We start from the raw sequence: 21108 nt of genomic DNA on the forward strand, positions 1-21108 counted from the left end.
TTTAAATTAGTGATTTACAACAAGTTGTTGAAAAGATAAAGAAATTCTCTTACCACAGGAACACCTTTTCCATGAAAGTAAAGAAGACCAAGTCCATGAAGACCAATTGCATTGCCCTAGACCAGGTTAGAAAATCCATTGATGTCTCAGGAGAAGGCATTATGAGAAAAACTACTGCAAAATCATTACAAATAACTTAAATACACCCTGTAGGAGATGGTGAGGTTAAGTCGGGGTAGGTCAAGGTAGAGCTATTGTTCATGAGGTTGCTAAGAGACATAGTCACCGGATGGTGTGTAACAACAACATAGGTGATTAACCAAGGCAGTTAACCAGTGAGTGACCGGTTTGTTCTGGCCCTCTAATATTGCTTTTCATACCTATGACCAGAAAAAAGGAAGTCAAAGTCAAGTCCTTCCTCTATTCTCTCATTCTCTATTTATTCAGCTCTTGATTCATGTGTGATTCCATGTGTGTTTCATGTGAGATTCCGCAATAGGAATGGATAGTGGTAGGAGGGGAAAGTTAAAATTAATCAACCATGGTTCCTGCTTTTGAGAGTTCAAAGGCTAGGAGCCATATATCAAATCAGTAGTTCATACCTTAGGGTCGCTATGAGTCGCAAGCGACTCGACGGCACATAACAACAACAACAAGAAGTTCATACCTCTTAAATTCATATAAAATGGGATCAAATTATATCATGGGCACATAGAGAATGAATGACCAAACATCTAGTTGAGGATACAGAGTGAAGGAAACACAGAAGTTGTCAGGTAAAGTATCACAGAGGTGGTGACATTTGAGCTGGGTATTTAGGGAGGTGGAGGAGTTTTCCAGAAGGGCTAAGTCCATTTGGATAATTGTGACCTGCTTTGATAAAATGATATTTTATCAGAGTTATTTCAGAAACTTTAAAGACTCCAAAGTTTAAGCCTGAACGTATGACAGTCCCATTCTATCATGAGAATTCCTAAGGACAGTACATCTAAATTTAAAAGAGGTGGTATAACTCTGCTTTCTTCTTCTCTCTTCTCTCCTGAACACATCTAGCTGTGGTCCTAGGAGTTTTGAGACACTTTGCTCTGGAAGTGGTAAGAACATGAATATGGATGGAAAAAAGTTAACAGCACTATAGATCTTGTTAGTTTGTCTTCTTACAATTATCCTCTTTAACAGTTGGCAATATCGTCTCAGACAAAGGTATAATAACAAAAGTTTACAGAATACTACAGGGACTTCACAAGAAAAAGACTGATAATAAAATGCCCAATTATAAAATGGGCAAAAGACATGGTAAGACCTTTCACAGAGGAAGATATTCAGATATTCAGAAATGTTCAAAATCACTGGCAATAAGAGAGATGCAAATCAAAATCACAGGGAGATACCATCTCACTCCAGTAGCAGTGGCAAAGTTTAACAGGACAGCAAGCAATACATTTTGGAGAGGATGCAGAGACAGAGGAACTTTCATACACTGTTGGTGAGATTGTAAAATGGTACAACCACTCTGGAAGGCAGTTTGGTGTTTCCTCACAAAGCTGAACATAGAAATTCTATATGACCCAGCTATTCTATCGCTAGGAATATGCCCTGAGAAAATTAGGAATGATACTCAAGTGGAGATTTGTACACCAATGTTTATAGCAGCATTATTCACAATTACAAGAACATGGAAACATCCAAATGTCCGACCACAATCAAATGGATTGAGAAAATGTGGTACATTCACATGATGGAATACTATACAGTACTCAGAAGCAACAATTTAAAAAATTACTACATAACTTGGGAGAGAGTGGAGAGAATGATGCTGAGTGAATTAACTCAGTCTCATAAGGACAGATAGTTTATAAGACATTTATTGTAGAAATGGAAAGATAACTAGTAAAATGTCTATGAGGATCCAGGGAGGGGAGGGAAGGAGCAGAGAGGTGAGGATGGGTGGGGGGAAATCATAGGGTCACACAATTTGTGGGTGGAGGGGGGCAGGTAAAGGAAATGTGAAAGATCCAGAGGGGATCTGGAAAGACAGAGCATATTCCAATGGTTAATTTTATAAAACATAATAAATGGGAATGATTTTATGAAACATAATGTGAATGAAGGATAATGCGATACACAATGTAAACTTTGTAAGCTAATCAATATAAAATAAAAATGCTTTAAAAAGGAGAAGAAAAAAGAAAAGCTTGAGCACTGGAAAAGTATTATCCTTTTTAAGTTTTGAGAAACAAGGAAGAGTCTGTTTTGGAAGAAGCAATTTTTTAGAGGCAGCATGGTGAAATTTAATCTCACATCCATTGGGCATGCTTATCAGGAAGAGCTAGTCCTTGGAAAAGAACATCATGCTTTGCATGATGGAAAAGTAGATGGTTAGAGAAAGATATGAAGACCTTTGATAAGATAGATTGATTGTAACAAAGGGCTTGAGCTATCAGAGATGGTGAGGATAGGGTAAGGTTCAGAAGCTGCACTGCAACCAGAAAGCATGTGGTTCGAGGCCACCAGCTGCTCTGCAGCAGAAGGATGGGCAATCTCTTCTTGTGCAATTAAATGCATCTGAAAACCCACTGGAGGGTCAGCTATGGGTTGGTTCTGACTCTGTGGTAGACAACAACAAATAAGCAGTCTGTCCTCCTGGTTGCTCCTGGGTCTCAGCCTGCCAAAAGAACAAAACACATATGTCTTGGGGAAGGTGGAGCCAGAGTACTCCTTGGGGGTAAAGATGGTGAAACTGTGTCTTTCACACTTTGGACATGTTGCTAGCAGAAGTTATTTCTTTGAAAAGGACATCCTGCTTGGAAAGATGTAAGGTCAAGAAAAGAGAGGAAGACTCCCATCATGATGGATTGGCACAGTGACTGCAGCAATGGGCTCAAGTGTGTCAGAGGTGAAGAGGAGGGCCCAGGGTAGGATAGGGTTCAGGTCTGCTGTGAGTTGTACTCAACTCAATGGCAGCTGACAACAACAATGAGTAGTAATCAACATTTGACAGCACATAAAAACAACACTCAACAAGTAAGACATCTAATGAGCTGTCAAGGTGGTGATAAAGGAAGAGGCTGGGCCCACCTAATGACATTCCAAACACAATTTCAGATTGCATTCATAAAGGCAGACATCTTGAGCTTAGGGCATTAGTAGGTGCAAACTATCCCAAGTAGTTTGGGAGTTGGGTTAAGTTCTATATCCAATGTCTAGATATTATTCTTTTGGCTAACATATCAATTATTTGCCAGATTGTAAGAGATTTTCCTAGGCTGCTTTACCACCTCAGTTCCAGTCTGCTTTCTCTTGTCATCCTAAACTAATGGGGCTCCAGATAACCATCATGCTGAGCTGTGATTTCATATAAATTACATGGGAGAGAAGCCAAGTACAAGCTTTCTCCATAATTTACACCACAATAGCAACAGCTAGGAGGTGCTAGTCATTTATAAATAGGTTCCAAGCGCGGCATGTGGGCTTTTAAAAAACTGAGAACAGTTGAAAAGATTCCCAGTTTGAACATATCTTTAATGCCAGTGTTACAGTATGAAATAAGTCAGCAAAATGCTTCCAACTTTGCAAAGACAGAAAGCTTAACAAGGCCATTCACCAACACGAGGTGGTAGATGTTGTTGTGAAGATGTTTTTTTAAGCATGAAATAATTGAGAGTAATCTAACAGGGAGAAGGATAGGCAGTCTCCTCTCATGTGTTTAACCTGCCTCTGAAAACTCGCTGGAGAGTCAGCTATGGGTTGGTTCTGATGCTACTGTACACAACAATAGGTTTAGTAGATTGTTCACAGGAGTTGCTGTGAGTTGTAGTTGACTTGACTGACAGATGTAAACCTGACTGAACCCAGACTACCAGGGGAAGATTTCAACAGCAGGAACCACGTCATATCACTTCTTTGGTGTTATCACCTAACTGCTATATTACATTATTATTACAGTACTGCCATGTTACATCTTTATGCCTCAAACAATGAGAAACATGGCCCTGCCAAATAAAGTATACGTTTCAGGGGACACAGTTCAATCTATGACAGTTGCTATGTGTAGGAACTGACTAAGTGGCAATAAGATACCTCTGATTATAATCTCATTTGGGAATGACGTTTGTGTTATCATGCTAATGGTCCATACAGAGAGTATTTTCAAATCAATTTCTTTTTATATTTAAAAGAATAGAGCAAGCAGGGAAACAGGTAAGAGGGGATGACACACCACATGAAGAGCATCAGGATCAGGACTGATCCAAAGAGATCCAGTCCATTAGACTGGAGTTGATCACAGGTCCAATCCATTCTCCTTTTTGTATGCCTTTGATATGAGAGCTGGACAATGAGTAAGGATGAGAGAAAACTAATCTATGCCTTTGAGCTGTGGTGTGGGAGAAGACTACTGAACATATCTCATGGACTGCCAAAAGAACAAATAGTTGCGTCTTGGAGAGAGTGAAGCCAGAGTGCTCTTTGGAGACAAAAATGATAAAGTTTGATCTTATACACTTCTGGCACGTTACAAGGAGAGACTATGCTTGGAAAGGTGGAGGATTGGTGAAAGAGAGGAAGGCTCAGTCAGGTGAACTGATACCATGACTGCAACAATGGACTCAAGTGTGCAACAGCATGTGAGGATGGCACAAGATAGAATGGGATTCACATCTGTTGTTCATAGGGTCTCTATGGATCATAATGGACTTGACAGCATCTAACAACAACAACAACATATATACAATCACCAGGAGTTGAGTTGGAGCAGACTTGATTGTAACTAATAATAACAAGTTGCCTATGTTCACACAGCTGGTAAGATGCAAGTCTGGCATTCAAACCACATGTTCTACCTGTCTTTAAGTTCTCAACTACTTTCCCTAACCATGCCCTTGGCAACTTCTCACCTGGTGGAGTCCTGGACTTTGGGTAAGAACTGACCAGAGAGAATGGGACATCTCTTTTTTACATTTTTCTTTGCACTACTCTTGCATTCACTGCAGCTACTTACCAATCTACCTTTTCCTCTGTTCTCATCTCATTTCCTATTTCTTTAACTAGGTGGCCCCATCCATTGTACAGTAGAGAAAAAGTTAAGATCCTCATTAAAAACCATAAACTAACTGATCTACCTTTTCCTCTGTTCTCATCTCGTTTCCTATTTCTTTAACTAGGTGGCCCCATCCATTGTACAGTAGAGAAAAAGTTAAGATCCTCATTAAAAACCATAAACTAACTGGTCCCTGCACGGACAGCATAAGCCACTGCCATTTTCCACTTAGCCATGAATTCGTGTCTTCTCTGTCACTAACTCAATATTTTATTTTCAATGATACATTATGTCTCCAGAACACGAAATTCTGGTCAGACCCAGCTGGGCATGGAGCTGTGACGTCAACTCTATGGCACCAATCCTCATTTGATACAAATCAAGGCTTTTCAGTGTTTTTCCCACCATGGGCTGAACACATACCTTATTAGCTGCCATGGAAAAGTACTTGAAGGCAGTAGCATTATTTTGAGGAGCTGCGTCATTCCCCTCTAAGTACATCTAGGAAAATAATAAAAGATAGTATCAAAATAAAAAAATTTAAGGATGATTAAAAAAATTTTGAAACTCAATGTCCTTGAATAGAATAAGTCAAAATTGTAAATTTTACCTCAATTAAAAAAAATAATCTCAGGAAATTGTTTACTCCATACATTCTGGAGTTAGCAAGTCCAAGGGGAAAGAGGTGAATCACACCTGTGTCTGTTCCTGTTTCCTTCCATCTAAGTTTACTGCACATAGAACTTCCAGAAGCAGGGAACTGGGTTACTACTGTGACTTGGCTGCAGGGAGCCAAAGGCAACTCTAGGGGAGAATGCAAAGGACAGAGCAGACTCTCTGAACGAACATCTCTCAGTGGGGGCCCTCAGGTTTCCCCTCTATGATGAATGATGGAAGGAGAGACTTGACACAGCTGGAGCTGTTCTGATCCTAGGGTAGAAAGGATGAAGTATAGGGATGACCTGAGGTTTATACCAAGATCTCTGTACATAATTTGGCTGGATCTTCTGGTACATATCAGTGGAAGAGGACTCTGGGATACTTCCAGTCAAGGAGTCACGGGGCAGGTATACTTTCAAAGCTACTTTTATTTTCAGAGAAGAAAAAGATCTTTATTTAAGGAATGTACTTGAATAATATTCATAAAAATTAGTATCCATCTAAGTTTTATATAAGAAATAACTCTAAATAAGGCACAATAATAAATCTAAAGTAAAAGATATGAAAAAAAATTAAACTCCTCAGGACTCATGTATAGCCAAGAGATTCCAAGAGTTGACAATAAAAGCATAATCCATGTAAGAAAAATGGATAAATTCTGCTTTACTGAAAGGAAAAACTTCTGAGACACTATGAATAGGATAAAATGCTACCAATTTCAGATGAAAATATTTGCATATATCCAACAAAAGGCCTAGAATGTTGTTGTTTTGGTTGTTAGGTATCATCAAGTCAATTATGACTTATCATGACCCTATTAACAACAGACTTCTACTTTCTCTTTAACCTCTGGATATCACAAAACTAGTCTCCATTTTTATAATTTTGTCACTTCAAGAATGTCAATTGAAAAAAATGTAAATTGAATGTAATCATATAGAATCTGCTGCTTTGACACTTACTTTTACTCTCAGCACGATTCTCTGGAAACAGTCCCAGGATTTTGCATGGGTGGGTGTACTTTTTTTTTTTTTAAACAACTGACTATTGTAAAGTTGTCAAGCCTACTTTTGGCATCTTAGATAAAGGTTATTGTTGTATGGAGTTTCTTCCCAACCTGTGGTAATGGTTGCACAGTCTGATACATGAAGTTAATGTTGCTAAGCTGTACATGCAACAAATGTGAAAATAGAAATTTTGTAAGATATGTTGTTGATTGCCATCCAATCAATGATGACTCATAGTGATCCTATGAACAAAAGACTTGAAGTCTTTCTATAACTATCCTCATTTCTCCAAAGTCCATAGAATTTCCATAGGCATGTGGTTTAGGACGTGGATGTCACTCCTGTTTCCAAACCAGTTTTAAACTGGGAGCTCTGCCAAATACTGTCCACCATGGCTAACATGGGTAAGGCATTTGACACCCAAATGACACAAAGCTCAGCATCACAGCAAACATAGATTTTTTTTGGTCTATCATCTGTCTATCTATCTCTGACATACATACTTTGGACATGTTGCAAGGCGAGCACAGTCCTTGGAAAAAGACGTCATCCTTGGGAGGATGGAGGGACAGGGCAGGAGAGGAAGACCCTCAATGAGATGGATTGATTCAGTGACTGGGGTAATGAGGGTAGGTGTATTGGAGACAGTGAGATTGGCACAGGATGGAGCAGGGTTTAGGGCTCTTGTACATAGGGTCACTATGAGTCTCAGATGACTTGATGGCACATAACAACAATATATATATATATGTAAGTATGTATGAATATGGTGGCTTAGAGGATAAGGAGCTGTGCTCCTTCTAAGAAGATATAAATATGTATATCTCACAATAATAACAACAAAAAAGAACATAACTCAATTTTGCAACTGGCTTCCCTCTTAGCTACCTCCATGAATAGACTTCCAACCCAATCGCCGTATACTGGGTCAATTAGTGAGCACCATTTATTTTTTCAGTTTTTAAAGTCACAATAAAATGAACAATGTTGATCAAGATTAAGCACATACCTTTCCTATAAATGCCATGGCATTTGCGCTCCCTGCCTTTGCAGCCTTTAAGAAATAGTACAATGCTTTCTAGGGAGGAAAGAAAAAGTATTAGTGACTCTCATGAAACATATGAACAAATGACTTTTAGAACAAACTTTATCTCATTCAGCAAACACTTAAGAAATCTCCACTATGTTTGAGGTACTGTTCTAAATGCTTTTCCAGCAATGACTTTGATAATGTTATTGCTGTCATATGCTATTGAGCTAATTTTGATTCAATCCTATAGAACAGGGACTTTCTAAGGCTGCAATCTTTCTGGCAGGCAGACTGATTGCCACCTCCTTCTTCCACTGACTGATTGGTGGACTCAAACCACTGACCTTTCCCTGTGAACAGCCAAACATTTCACTGATGTGCTATTGTAGCATAAGTTGTTTTATTCTACACGTAGCTATATCAAGTGTAGAATATGTTTATTTCTTAACATTTGGTTTAGGAATGATGCCCACATAGCTTTGTGGAGAGTGTTGAATCACAGATGTAGAGCTAAATTGTCCATTATTTTTAAAAAGCTCACTTCTAAATTGACACTACAAACTCATTTTAATAACGGAAGCTGCTCTGTAGTCAGGATTGGTTACGTAATATCTTGTATACTTGTTGGCCGAATTAATAAGAAAAGACACACCCAGCTGCCTGCTGAGACCAGATCTTTCAGCAGGGGTGAACTTTAGGCCAATTTCTTTTAAATCAAATCCAAGCAGGCTCGCAAAACATCTGGGCCATAACGTTAAGTGAAGTTGTCAGTCTAGCACTCATAAAAGTTGACCTTGCCCATTCCGCAGGCTTCATCTGGATCTTCTAGAAGGTCTCCTGTAAGACCACACTCAGTTATAAAAAAAAAATCAGCCTCAGGAATGAGATATGAAGATAGTTTCCTAAATTTCTTTTCATAACATAACTTTTGTGCTTTTTTGAAGACCAGAATTTCATTCCACTGTACAGGGTCACTATAAGTTGGAGTCAACTAACAGCAACAGACTGATGATGTACAAAGATCTACTTTTTTCCAAAGAGGAGAGAATGTACAAGGAAGAAATGTAGGTGATTCCTTGATGTGGAACTTTGCTCTAGAAAGAAGGCTATCTTATTCCAGAACTACGCCTTTGTCACTACAGTCAGTTTGTCTTGAAGACATAAATCCAAAATTCACTGGTACATGAATCCACTATGTCCTTTCTCCACTTGAACCTGTCTACTGTCTGCTAATATGTTAGGCATTGTAGGTGATTCATAGATGAATAAAAATGTGATCCTCTTATTTCCTCCCTAATAACGTCACTGAGAGGAAAGGAATATGGTATATAGAAGTAAAATGGTACGTGATAGATGAAATAAAAGAACAGTGAAAACAATTAGTGAGGTACAAAATGTCAGAAATTTTGTCCAGTTTTGTAATAAGTGTTTCGTAAGTTTTTTTTCTCACCTAGTCCTCACAGCAGTAATGTGAAGACGGTATTATTAATACTGACTCTATTTCGTGACACTGAATGATTTTAGTAGTGGAGTACACCAAGCAGCCTGAACTCAATGCCCATACACTAGTCACGCTGGCATAAAAGAGAGAATGTGATGGGAAAATGCAGTTGATCAAAGAGACCCTGGAAGAATACTTGAGGGATGAGAAGTCAGTCAAAGGATAACAAAGGTCTCACGAAAGATAGAAAGGATTTTCCAGTACCAGGGTACCATAGACTAGGGGATAAAAGAATCATTGGACTGTACAGAGAATTTCCAAGGTATATCTATGCAAAAGTAATGCTTTCTGTATAGCTGAAATAGACTATCTCAAAATTAAGTGCAAAAATATGATGACACCATATAATAAAATATTTAATACTAGATTAAAAACTTTTTCATGTTTTGTTAAAAAATGGAAGCTATCAGAGTTATGAGCTCAAGGAATTTTTAAGCAAATGCTATGTAAAACACTTCTAATAATCTCAGGGTACCTTTCATAGAGAGTTGTAGTAATGCATTATTTCCCAAATTAGGAGCCTACTAGTAAGAAGCTGTGCTACCAACCCAAAGGCATGTGGTTCGAATCAACTATTTTTGTGGAAGAAAAATGGGCAATCTCTTTCTGTGTGATTTGTTGTTGTTAAGTGCTGTTGAGTTGAGTATGCCTCTTAGTGATCTGAACCCTGTCCCCTCCTACGCCATCCTTATCAGCACTGATACATTTTGGCTCCTTGCAACAGGTACTATATCAATCTATCTCATTGAGGGTCTTTCTCTCCTTTGCTTACCCTCCACCTTTCCAAGATTGATGTCCCCCTCCAAGGAATAGCCATCTCCTAGCGATATGCCCAAAATATGTGAAATAAAACTTCATTATCATTGCTTCCAAAGAGCATTGTGGTTGCACTTTCTCCAAGATATATCTGGTGGTATTTTTTTTAAGTAGCATTCTTCTTCAATGCCACTACTTAAAGACATCAATCATTTTCCTGCCATCCTTATTCTCTGTCAATCTCTGAGATGCATAACAAGTGACAGAAAATCTCTGGCTTGAATCAGGCACACCTTAATCTTGAAACTAACTTCATGGCTCTTAAGGACTTTGAAGAGGTCCTTAAGAGCAGACTTTCTCCAAGCTATGTGTAGTGGAATTTGACTGTGTGAATCACCACCAATTATGGCTAACATTGAGAACTATGCTAATCCCAGAACACATGATTTACTCATATGAAAACTCTACTAAGACCAAGAAGCTGTTGTCCAAACACAGCAAAAGAACACTGCACGGTTCAAAATCAAGAAAGGAGTGCATCCTTTCTCAATACCTTTTCAATCCATATGCTAGGCAGATCATTGGAGAAGCTGATTTTTTTTGAAGAAGAGTGTGGTATCAGGATTAGAGCAAGACTCATCAACAAACTGAGTGAGGCAGATGACACAACCTTGCTTGCTGAAAGTGAGGAGGATTTGAAGTACTTACTGCAGAAGATCAAGAACTATAGCCTCCAATATGGATTGCATCTCAAAATCAATAAAAATCCAGCTGTGCTGTAATCCCAAAGGCACAGGGTTCGAATCCACCAGATGCCCCGCTAGAGAAGGAGGGGCAAGCTCCTCCTGTGCCAGTCGGATCCAATTTGATGGCACACAGCAAGTAAAAAAAATACAAAAATCCTCACCACTGGGCCAATATGCAGTATCATGATAGATGGAGAAACGACTGAAGTTGTTAATGATTTCATCTAACTTGGATCCACAATCAACCTCTTGGCATCGGCAGTAAAGAAATCAAAAGGTACTCTCAGGGAACTCTGTGCTAACGTCATGTTGACCTGCATCCCATGCATCCATTTGTCTGCTAATTTTTCTGTCTCCTCCTTGTTAAATCCTTTGTATTTAACCATTTTTTTAGGCACTCAGTAATATTTCTGGGAAGAATGAATATATAAATGAATGAAAGGAAAGTTTGTACATTCTTTATCATTCTGTTATAATTCTGTGAACTCTTAGAGTTTTGTTCTCAAACAACCTGCAACAGAATATTCTGGAGAAGGGGTAAAACACCTCTAGGAAATGATACAGTAAATAGATATCAGATATTTAAAACAATGATGATCCCATAAAGGCCAAAGGCCTTAAAACTTTCCCTAATTCCCCCTCACACACCCTCTACCCCCATGCTTACTTGGCATTTCTGTTTTCTTTTTCTTTAAATTTATCTGTCCTTCCTTTATTATTACTATTTTAGGAGACTATAGTCGCTTGCTTAGAGGTAAGGAATTTCACTGCCAACCCAGAATTATGTAATTTGAATCCACCAGTTGCTCCGCTGGAAAGGAATGGACAATCTTTTCCTATGTGATTTACTGCCTCTGAAAACCCCCACCCTGTCAAGAGGGTCAACTATGAGTCAATTCTGACTCAACAGTACACAATCACAGTTGGATCTACAGTGGCCTTGAGGTAGGAAGCTGCGCTGCCAATCCAAAGGCATGTGGTTCGAGGCCACCAGTTACTCCATGAGAGAAGGATGGACAATCTTTTCCTATGCAATTACTGCCTCTGAAACTCTGCTGGAGGGTCAGCTATGTATCAGTTTTGACTCGATAGTACACAACAACAAAACATTCACTAAGCGCTAACTATATGTTGGTACTGTACAAGTTGTTTTAATGAATACACATATGAGCCAGTCTGAGTTTTCACTCTTAACAGTGTTCAGACCAAATATCCAACTGTCTATCCATCCATCCAACTATCCTCATCCATTTACTCATCCATTCACCTACCCATCCATTTATCTATCCATCCATCCACCTCATTTATTCACTCACTCATCTATGTAGCAACTCATCCGTCCATTGCTCCAGTCTTAGTGAGCACCCAGTATGACAGTTAAGTATCTTTGGAGGCACAGTGTGCTAAGTGTTGGAATGCTAACCAAAGGGTCAGGAGTTTGAATTTGTCAACTACTCCAGAAGGGCAGTCTCCTCTTGTGAAGATCTCATGGCCTCTAGGTTAGAGGAATGCCATTGGTTTGAATCAACTAGAAAGTAATAAATTTGGATTTTGAGTTATCATTATCCTTAATTGATTTAAGATGTACATTCCTCTTGACTTTAATAAAGATCTTTTTATTGTTAATAAAAAACAAACTCAAACCCAATAAAAAAACTCAAATTTGCTGTCCAATTGGAACCAACTCATGGCTGACCTTCCACTGGATTTCTGAGGCTGTACACGGCATGGGATGAAACTGTCCATCTTTCTTCCATGGAACTACTGGTGGGTTTGAACTATCAGAGAGAGGTGGTCTTTTGGGTTTGCAATGCAGCTTCTTACAGATTATGTCCCCAGAACTTCCTTACACTATGAATGATGCATTGCAATTTATATTGATTTTAAAAAAATTGTTAATGATAAAATTTTATATAGAGTTTTTGTAGTGTTTAAATAATTACTTCATAGAACATAAAGTAATAGTGTGTCTTACATCAACACTATGTTGGTTAAGGTGTAATACAGTATATCCTAAGCACTATGCTAAGTGAATTTTTATAGTTTGAAGCCTAATTTTCTTAAAAAATAAAGAGAGCTTTCTATCAGTTCTTAAAAAATCTAGCTTAATTCTTTTATCACATTTTCTCTAGAATAAAAACCCAAGAAAATATATTGTTCAAAATACTTCTATGAGCATTTTATTCGTCCTAGGCTCTGCAGAGGGATGAACGAGGAAGAATGACAGCAGCTCTTTTCTCCTCATGGACTGCAGAGTGGAATGAGCACAGCTGCCCTTAAAACTGCTGATAATATTTCTCTTCCAGGTTTGATTTAATTTTGCCTTTTCTACTCTAATAATATGTACCTGAACACCCTTCCTTCCTTATCCAATTAACTCTAAGTCTGTATATATTTAGAAATGCAAAACATACTAAATGTGTGTAGAAAATCCAAGATAATGTAATTAAGAACTGCATTTAAAATACTTTTCAATAATTTAGAATTTGGCAATGGGAGGGAGTGAAAATATTGACTGTGGTGACAATTTGAGTGAGATTAATTCAACCAAACAGTGAGGAAAGGAAAAAAATGCAAGCATGTTGTTTCCAGATATTTCAATATTTAATTTGTAGGGCAGAAAACTGGGGCATCACTTATATTTGAAAAGAACTTTAGACTTGTGATGGCCTTTTTCTATATGAAGTATTAGCATCCTGGCTCAAGTGGTACTTCTCAGGCTGAGAAGCATGCAGGATGCCATCATTCATTCAATCATTCATTCACTTAATAGATCTTTACTGAGCACCTAATATATATCTCAGGCGCTGGTCTGAACACAGTATACACAGTATTGACCAAGAGAAACAAGAACTCACATTCTGTTGTGGAAGATGGACAGTAAACAGGTTAAAAAAAGTCCGTATAATTCAGAGAGTGATAGATGCTATGAGGAAAACAAACACAGTGCTATAGGCTGTGTAATGGAAGGAGTTGATCAAGGGAAGATGACTTGAAGGATGAGAAGCCAGCCAAAATAAAAAGCTAACAGCCTTTCAGAAATCAGGTTTTAGATGAAGAGATGACCTTGTGCTGTGACCTTGTGTTGACTGCTACAACCTGATGGCTTGCTCTGGACTTTACTTGGGGATGCAGAAGCTAAAGTTTTCCAAACTGAGCAGAAGATCCTTCAGCAGAGAAGATGTCCTTGTTTGCTCAGGAGACTGGTTTGATAGAGTACTGGTTTAGATAGGTACTGGTTTGCCAACCAGAAATTGGTTCTCTAAAATGCAGATAGTAAGCCAAGAGGCATGAAGTAGCTGTCTTACAGGCTTTCGTGAATGTAGTTACTAGTAAGATGATTGCAAGGGGGAAGTTATTTAAAAAAAGAAGAAAAACAAGAAAGGAATCAGGTTTCCCACTCTCGTTTTCATACTGCCTGGCACTCTAAGTTGGCTTTAGAGCAACTAGGCTGTGGTCAGTTGCAAAACTGGCCACTATACTTTGCATCTGTATTCATTAAGAGGAAGAGAACAAAGCTGTCAAGTTGATTGGGACTTTTAGGGACCCTGCATTGAACTTACAAGGCTACACATCTTTAAGGGTGGAGAATGCCTAACTTTCTCCCATAGAATGGTTGTGGAGTCCACTGACCTTTTGGTTAATAGCTCCTTATTCATTGTCAGTACAAAGAGAATGAAATTTCTTTTGACAGTTGTTAGGGATATGACTGGAGCTGACTAAAAAAGTTCATTTTATTGCATTAAGCCAACATTAGTGTGCCCATTATAGCTGACATTTTAATATGTTTCTTCCCTGAAAAATTCAATGTTGGTGGAAAATGAGGAATTCTTTCCAGTTATGTATTTTACGGTTAATACAAATATCTGGTGACAGGCTGAAATCTAGCAATAGAATGATAATATGGATTCAGAACTTCTCACTTTACAAGTTAAAATTCTGGTTATGATTAGAATAAAAATGAAAATAAAAACAATTACATATCTACTATATTAAAATAATAATAATAAATTCAAATAATAAAACAACCTTGAAGCTAATAATTTGAGATATCTCAGGATTGTTGTTGGTAGGTGCCATCGAGTTGCCTGAGACTTAGTGATCCTATGTACAACAGCCTAAACCTGCTCTACCCTGTGCCAATCTCACTGTCTCCAACACATCTACCCCCATTACCCCAATCACTGAATCAATCCACCTCATAGTGGGTCTTCTCTCTTGTGCTGTCCCTCCACCTTCCCAAGCATGATGTCCCTTTCCAAGGACTTGTCCTTCCTTGAAACATGTCCAAAGTATGTCAGACAAGGAGCAGCCTGGTCTCACCCTCTCACAGGACAAACCTGTTTGTTCTCTTAGCAGTCCATGGTATATTCAATACTCTTCTCCAACACCACAGCTCAAAGGCATCAATTCTTCTATCATCCCTTGTCATTATCCAGCTCTCTGATGTATAGCAAGTGATTGCAAAGACCATGGACTGTACTCAGGCTCACCTTAGTCTCCAGAGTGACATCGTTGCTCTTGAGTACTTTGGAGAGGTTTCTGACAGAAGACTTGCCCAGTGCAATACATCTTTTAATTTCCTGGCTGCTGGTGCCGAGAGTGTTGATTGCAGAGGCAAGCAAACTAAAGCTGTGAACAATCTCAATCTCTTCACCATCCGTCCTGATGTTGCCAATTGGCCCAGTGGTGAGAATCTTTGTTCTCTTGATATTGAGCTTTAATCTTAGGATGTTGCTGATTGCATTTGAATTGAGCACGACTCATAGCAACGTTCTGAACAAAAGGCATGAAGGCCCTCTACAATTATTAACATTTATCAAAGTACATAGAGTTTCCAGAGGCATGTTGTTTAGGAAGTGGATGCCACTCCTGCTTATTTAAATTGCTGCCTTTTAAATCAGATTTTATGAATGTAACTTTGTTTAGCATATACCTAATATTCACTGTACCTCATATAAATGAAAACTAGCACATCAATGAAAAATTAGTAAAAGCAAATGCAGAGTGAAATGCAAAAGTAATAATAAATATTCAGGTAAAATATTTTGAAGCAGTTATTTTGCTTAACATTTGTGACTAGGAGTTTGTTGTTGTTATGTGCCATTGAGTCACTTGTGACTCATAGTGACCCTATGTATAAGAGCTCTAAATGCCGTTCTATCCTGTGCCAAACTCACCGTCTCAAACATACTCATTCACACCACTCCACTCACAGAATCGATCCATCTCATCAAGGATCTTCCTCTCCTGCACCGGCCCTCTACTCTCCCAAACATGATGTCCCTCTCCAAGGACCAGTCCCTCCTTGCAATATGCCCAAAGTATGGCAGATGAAGCTTCAGAATCCTTGACTCCAAGGAGCATTCCAGCTTCACCCTCTCCAGGACAAACCTGTTTGTTCTCCTAGCAGTCCATGGTATATTCAACTCTTCTCCAGCACCACAACTCAAAGACATCAATTCTCTTTCTATCATCCCTATTCACTGTTCGACTCTCCAATGAATACCATGCAATTGCGAAGACTACAGCCCAGATCAGGCACACCTTAGTCTTCAGCCTGATGTCATTGCTCTTCCATACTCTGGAGAGGTCCCTCACAGCTGGCTTTTCCAGTGCAGCTCATCTCTTGATTCCCTGGCTGCTGGTACCAAGAGTGTTGACTGTGGAGCCAAGCAAACTAAAACTGTTAACTATCTCAATCTCTTCATCACCCATACTGATGCTGCCAATTGGCCCAGTGGTGAGAATCTTTGTATTCCTGATTTTGAGCTTCAATCCACATTGAAGACTGTAGTCCTTGACCTTCTGCAGCAAGTGCTTCAGGTCCTCCTCTGTTTCAGCAAGCAGAGCAGTGTCATCTGTATAACGCAGATTGATGATGAATCTTCAATTCAGATTTATAAAAGAGGAAAAGCAAATAAGCTTAGCCTATAAAAGATCCTCCTAAGATGCCAGGGTCACAGCATGAGGTCTTATCTAGATGACATTTATGGTTTCAAGGTCCTAATATCATCACAAACCTGGAGAAGTAACTGAGATTCTTTATAAAAGTTGAATTTGTCACCCTTGCCGTTTTACAGGTGTCACATGCCCATTGTCCCAAAATAATACATAACCTACTCCTAGTCATGCGAGTGACACAAAGAAGGTGAAGCTGGGCTGCTCCTTGGAGGCAAGGATTCCGAAGCTTTGTCTGACATACTTTGGACATGTTGCAAGGAGGCCCCAGTCTTTGGAGAGGGACATCATGTTTGGGAGAGTGAAGGGACAGTGCAGGAGAGGAATCTATTCAGCGACTGCAGTAGTGGCAGCAGGGGTGTCAGAGACAATGAGGTTGGCACAGGATAGAGCAGGGTTTAGGGCTCGTGTACATAGGGTCAGTATGAGTTGCAAGTGACTAGTTGGCACAGAACGATAATAACAATTTCACTAGGATAAGGTAAGATTAAGTAAAATGATTGGAAGAGATCTGCAAGTTCATGAAGGTACCCAATAACCTTGCAAATAATATCACTAGGCAAACAATGATGCAGCTGGGTCTGAGTCCCTACTCAGGCTCCCAGGTGGACATCCTGCTGTTGTTCTTTGGGGAGGGAGAGTGTCCAAGGCCAATATGTGGGGTTGTTCCCTTCACTTCATGTCAGCTTAACAGATATTTGGGCAGGAAGAGGTCAGGTTCGAGTCAAATAACTGGCCAAACTGCTCTGTCCAAAGTCCCTATTCCTTTCAACCTAGAATAGAAGCTGGTAGGGGGGGAAAATGTTCCCTTTGGCAGAGTGGAGGGGAGGCGAAGGAGAGGAAGACCTTGGTGAGACGGATCGATTCTGTGACTGGAGCGGTGGGAATAAGTGCGTTTGAGATGGCTAGGTTGGCACAGGATAGAACAGCATTTAGAGCTCTTGTACATAGGGTCGCTATGAGTCGCAAGCGACTCGATGGCACATAACAACAACAACAACAACTGGTTATTTTTGCTCTTTCTCAAAAGTGATAAATAATAATAATAAATCTGGGAAGTAATCTAATCTAAATCAGATCTTGATGTTCCTGCCATCAGTCCAGAGGTTGACTTACGTAGTAATCTTGATCTAGACCTTTCCTTCCAATTAGATGTAACTGTCCAAGGGATACCTAGGAACAACAATATTTTAAAAATTATTTTAGCAATTGTATGGATTTAAATGAATAAAGGAAAACATATTTCCTGTTTGGTTTTACTATAGTAGGTTGAATCAATTTGATACAGTTGGCACATCTTAAAAGAAACTGGGATAAAGACTACATCTTTTGGTGGTTATTTGGTTGTGCAAGGGAATGTGACTTCTTTGGTGGTAGGATGTGTATGTGTGAGGAGTCTTAAAGATCACATTAACAGAGACCTAAAAAGCAGATTGTTGCCACATCCGTGTGAAGTTCATTCTAAAAATCAGAATTGGGTAGTGCTTTTTTCTGCAATTAAAACCCAGATTTTTGTAAAAGATAAAATTTTTTTAGGAAGTGATTAAATTTGATTTTTTTTAAAAAAGCCATTGTGAAAGGCAACTGGCACTTCCACAGGTCCCAAGTACTGCAAGTGGCAGACGACAAAACAGGAAGGCTCAGGCCTTGAGTGTGTTGTCAGGAAGGGCCAGTCCTTGGAGAAGGACATCATGCTTGGGAGAGGAGAGGGTTGGCACAGGAGAGGAAGACTCTGGGTGAGATGGATTGACACAGTGACTATGGCAACGGAGTCAGGTGTGCCAGAGATGGTGGGGTTAGCTCAGGATGGGGCAAGGTGCAGTCATTGTCCATACCATTGCTACGAGCTGTAGCAGAGTTGACAGCACATAAAAACAACACCTTTTTGAGGAAGGCTATCTCTCCCTTTCCCACCCAGACTGGGACATTAGGAATCCCTCAAGGACTCAGAAAACCAAGCCTCTTATAATTTTCAAGTTCTAAAACAACAGGATCTTCAGTATATATTACTTGTATCTGAACATCTCCTCTTTCTGCCAGAAATTTATAGTACTGATATACATCCCATTCCAAAATCTCACTGTTGGAACTCAGGTTTTCAGGCCGTTCGGTGAGTCTCACTTTTTCTACTGGGATACCTTCAGTTTTTTCCAGTTTGTCAGCAACTGTGAATAGAAACAAGGCAGAGAATAGTAAGAATACACGTGCTTCTACGAGACACATAAGTCAGAATGTGTATGGTTCAATGAGAAAAGAGCCGAAACTTATTCTTTGCAACCTATTCAAATGTTTACCAATTTACATCGGCTCAGCAGGCAGAAGGAAACTCTCTGTTACTGACCATTCCCGAGATTAGAGCTAAAAAATGGACCACTTTATCACTGACTTATTTTCTATAAGTAGCTTCAAAACACGAAGAGAAGCAGGCTCAAACACAACTGTCAAAGTGCGTTGTCTGAACTATGTCTGTACGGATTCTTGTTTCATTAATCATACCAAAGTATCTTGTTATGCATAGCATTTTCAATTCAAAAGTAGTTTCCGCCCCCCCTTCTTTTCTCAGATTCTAAAAGTGTCAAAGATATCATTCTGATGACAGAATTGAACCAAATGGACTTGACTTTTATACTTCTTGAGTTAACATTCTACTATTATCAGTGACATTGCAGATGGAATGTTATAAACAACTTTGAAAATGATTCTATGAACTTACATTAGCCTCATATTCTGACAAAGGATAGAGGGTGAATTGTTCTCAAGTGCAATGACAGAGATCTCCAATGTTTGCCTTATATTTATTTCTTTATGAATTTTTAAAAAAATAATTCTTATTCTAAATATTAATATTAGGAAAACTGCTTAGCATTTATTGGCATTGTATTACAGTTTTCAGTAAAACACCATCAGTAAAAGAGAATTGAATGGAGACCTGTACTAAGTGTCCAAATATCAGGTACTATTTGTATTAAAGGTAAGTGTTAAGATATTAAGAACTATTTGTATTAAAAGAATTGCATGATGGTTGATGTTAAAAGCATAGCTTTAAAAATATCTTAATGTCTTTAAATCAGCATTTTTTTTATTGTCAGCAAGTCTTTAAAAGAAATCATATGGACTACTCACTATAATCTGCCACTTTCTTGTAATGATGTAGGGCAACTTCGCAATTCTGTAGAACGTTGATTCCGGCGAGATGTCTGTACCCCTAAAATACAGGCACACACGTTCTTAATTATTATGATAGTCGTCCATTCGCAATACACTAATTTAGGTCCATGAATATGCAGTTTACAAACCAGAATCATTTGTGACATCATGCTTCCTCCAGCACTTCCAAAAGTGTAATATATCAGTGCCTAAAGCAAAACAGTATATAATAAGTTTAAAAATATATATGTCAAACCTTATACACTTTATTCCTAGCCTGGTAATCCCAAAATAAGTTCCAAATTTCACTCTTTTCCTCTATAAATATGGCTATCATTTCTGTATCAGCCCCTCTACTCCACAAGAGAAGGATGAAGCCACTTCCTCCAGGGAAGATTTACTAAACTCAGAACAAACCCACTGCTATCTAGAGGAATTCAATTTATGACACCTCTCCTTCAGATTCTGTGGCTGTAAATCTTGGCGGGAGAAGACGGCTCATCTCTCTCCTGCACTGTGGCTGGTGGATTCAAACCGCCAATGTTTTGTTTAGTAGTTCAACTCATTACACAATGAGTCACCACAAGTGAGTCAGAATCTACTTGACAGTAGTAGGTGGTGCATCTGGGTTTTGGGGGGCTTTTATTTTGATATCAATCTGTGGAGTTTCTGATGATGATATTGTAGATGCCATTTCCCCTAATCCTTACACTAGCCCTATAAAGTAGATATTATACACCTTTGATTAAAAAATCTGGAATATGGGACATTATAAAAGTTATCATCAGGACCCTAAAAAAAAGTTATTTAGACCCTGAATTTTCTCTGCTCAAGAACTTGTCCTTTTAGCATCCATCTTAAAATAAGCATGAGTCTCTTCACTTGGAATGGATCTTTTTACTTAATGTCCTTTAAAAACAGCATTTTTGCTCCTGACAAATACAATGGCCTTACCTTTGCTTGGTTATATTCCATTCCTATTCCATAAGAAGACAAAAATCCCAATACCTAAAGTCCAAAGAGAAAGGAAAACTCAACAAATTTTTCTAGTTATTGCCTCCAACATTGATAAAGGATATTTGAGTATCATCTCACAAAAATGCATGTGATTAATTTCCATCATATACCATAATAAAAAAAAATCTTATTGCTGTCAAGTTAGAAATGACTCATAGCTGATCCTTCAGTGGGTTTTCAGAGGCTGTGAGTCACATAGGAGATTGCCCACTTTTTTTTCTCAAGAAGCAGCTGGCAGATTTGAA

The 21108-nt window shown here is 38.8% G+C and overlaps 1 protein-coding gene across 1 annotated transcript in view; it reads right to left on the reverse strand.

Moving 5' to 3' along the window:
- SEL1L2 (sel-1 suppressor of lin-12-like 2 (C. elegans)) overlaps positions 1-21108 on the reverse strand; it is a 146351-nt gene that overhangs the window by 40173 nt on the left and 85070 nt on the right. The window contains exons 6-13 of the mRNA XM_006894762.1: positions 20801-20854; positions 19996-20055; positions 19823-19904; positions 18710-18864; positions 17816-17872; positions 7715-7783; positions 5462-5539; positions 54-116 (exon numbers count right to left, since the gene is read on the reverse strand). Coding sequence (XP_006894824.1) covers positions 54-116; positions 5462-5539; positions 7715-7783; positions 17816-17872; positions 18710-18864; positions 19823-19904; positions 19996-20055; positions 20801-20854 — 618 coding nt within the window. The remainder of the gene's footprint in view (positions 1-53; positions 117-5461; positions 5540-7714; positions 7784-17815; positions 17873-18709; positions 18865-19822; positions 19905-19995; positions 20056-20800; positions 20855-21108) is intronic.

This window comes from Elephantulus edwardii, unplaced genomic scaffold (assembly GCF_000299155.1).
Source record: "Elephantulus edwardii isolate Elephantulus edwardi_28Jun2011 unplaced genomic scaffold, EleEdw1.0 scaffold00150, whole genome shotgun sequence".
NCBI lineage: Eukaryota > Metazoa > Chordata > Mammalia > Macroscelidea > Macroscelididae > Elephantulus > Elephantulus edwardii.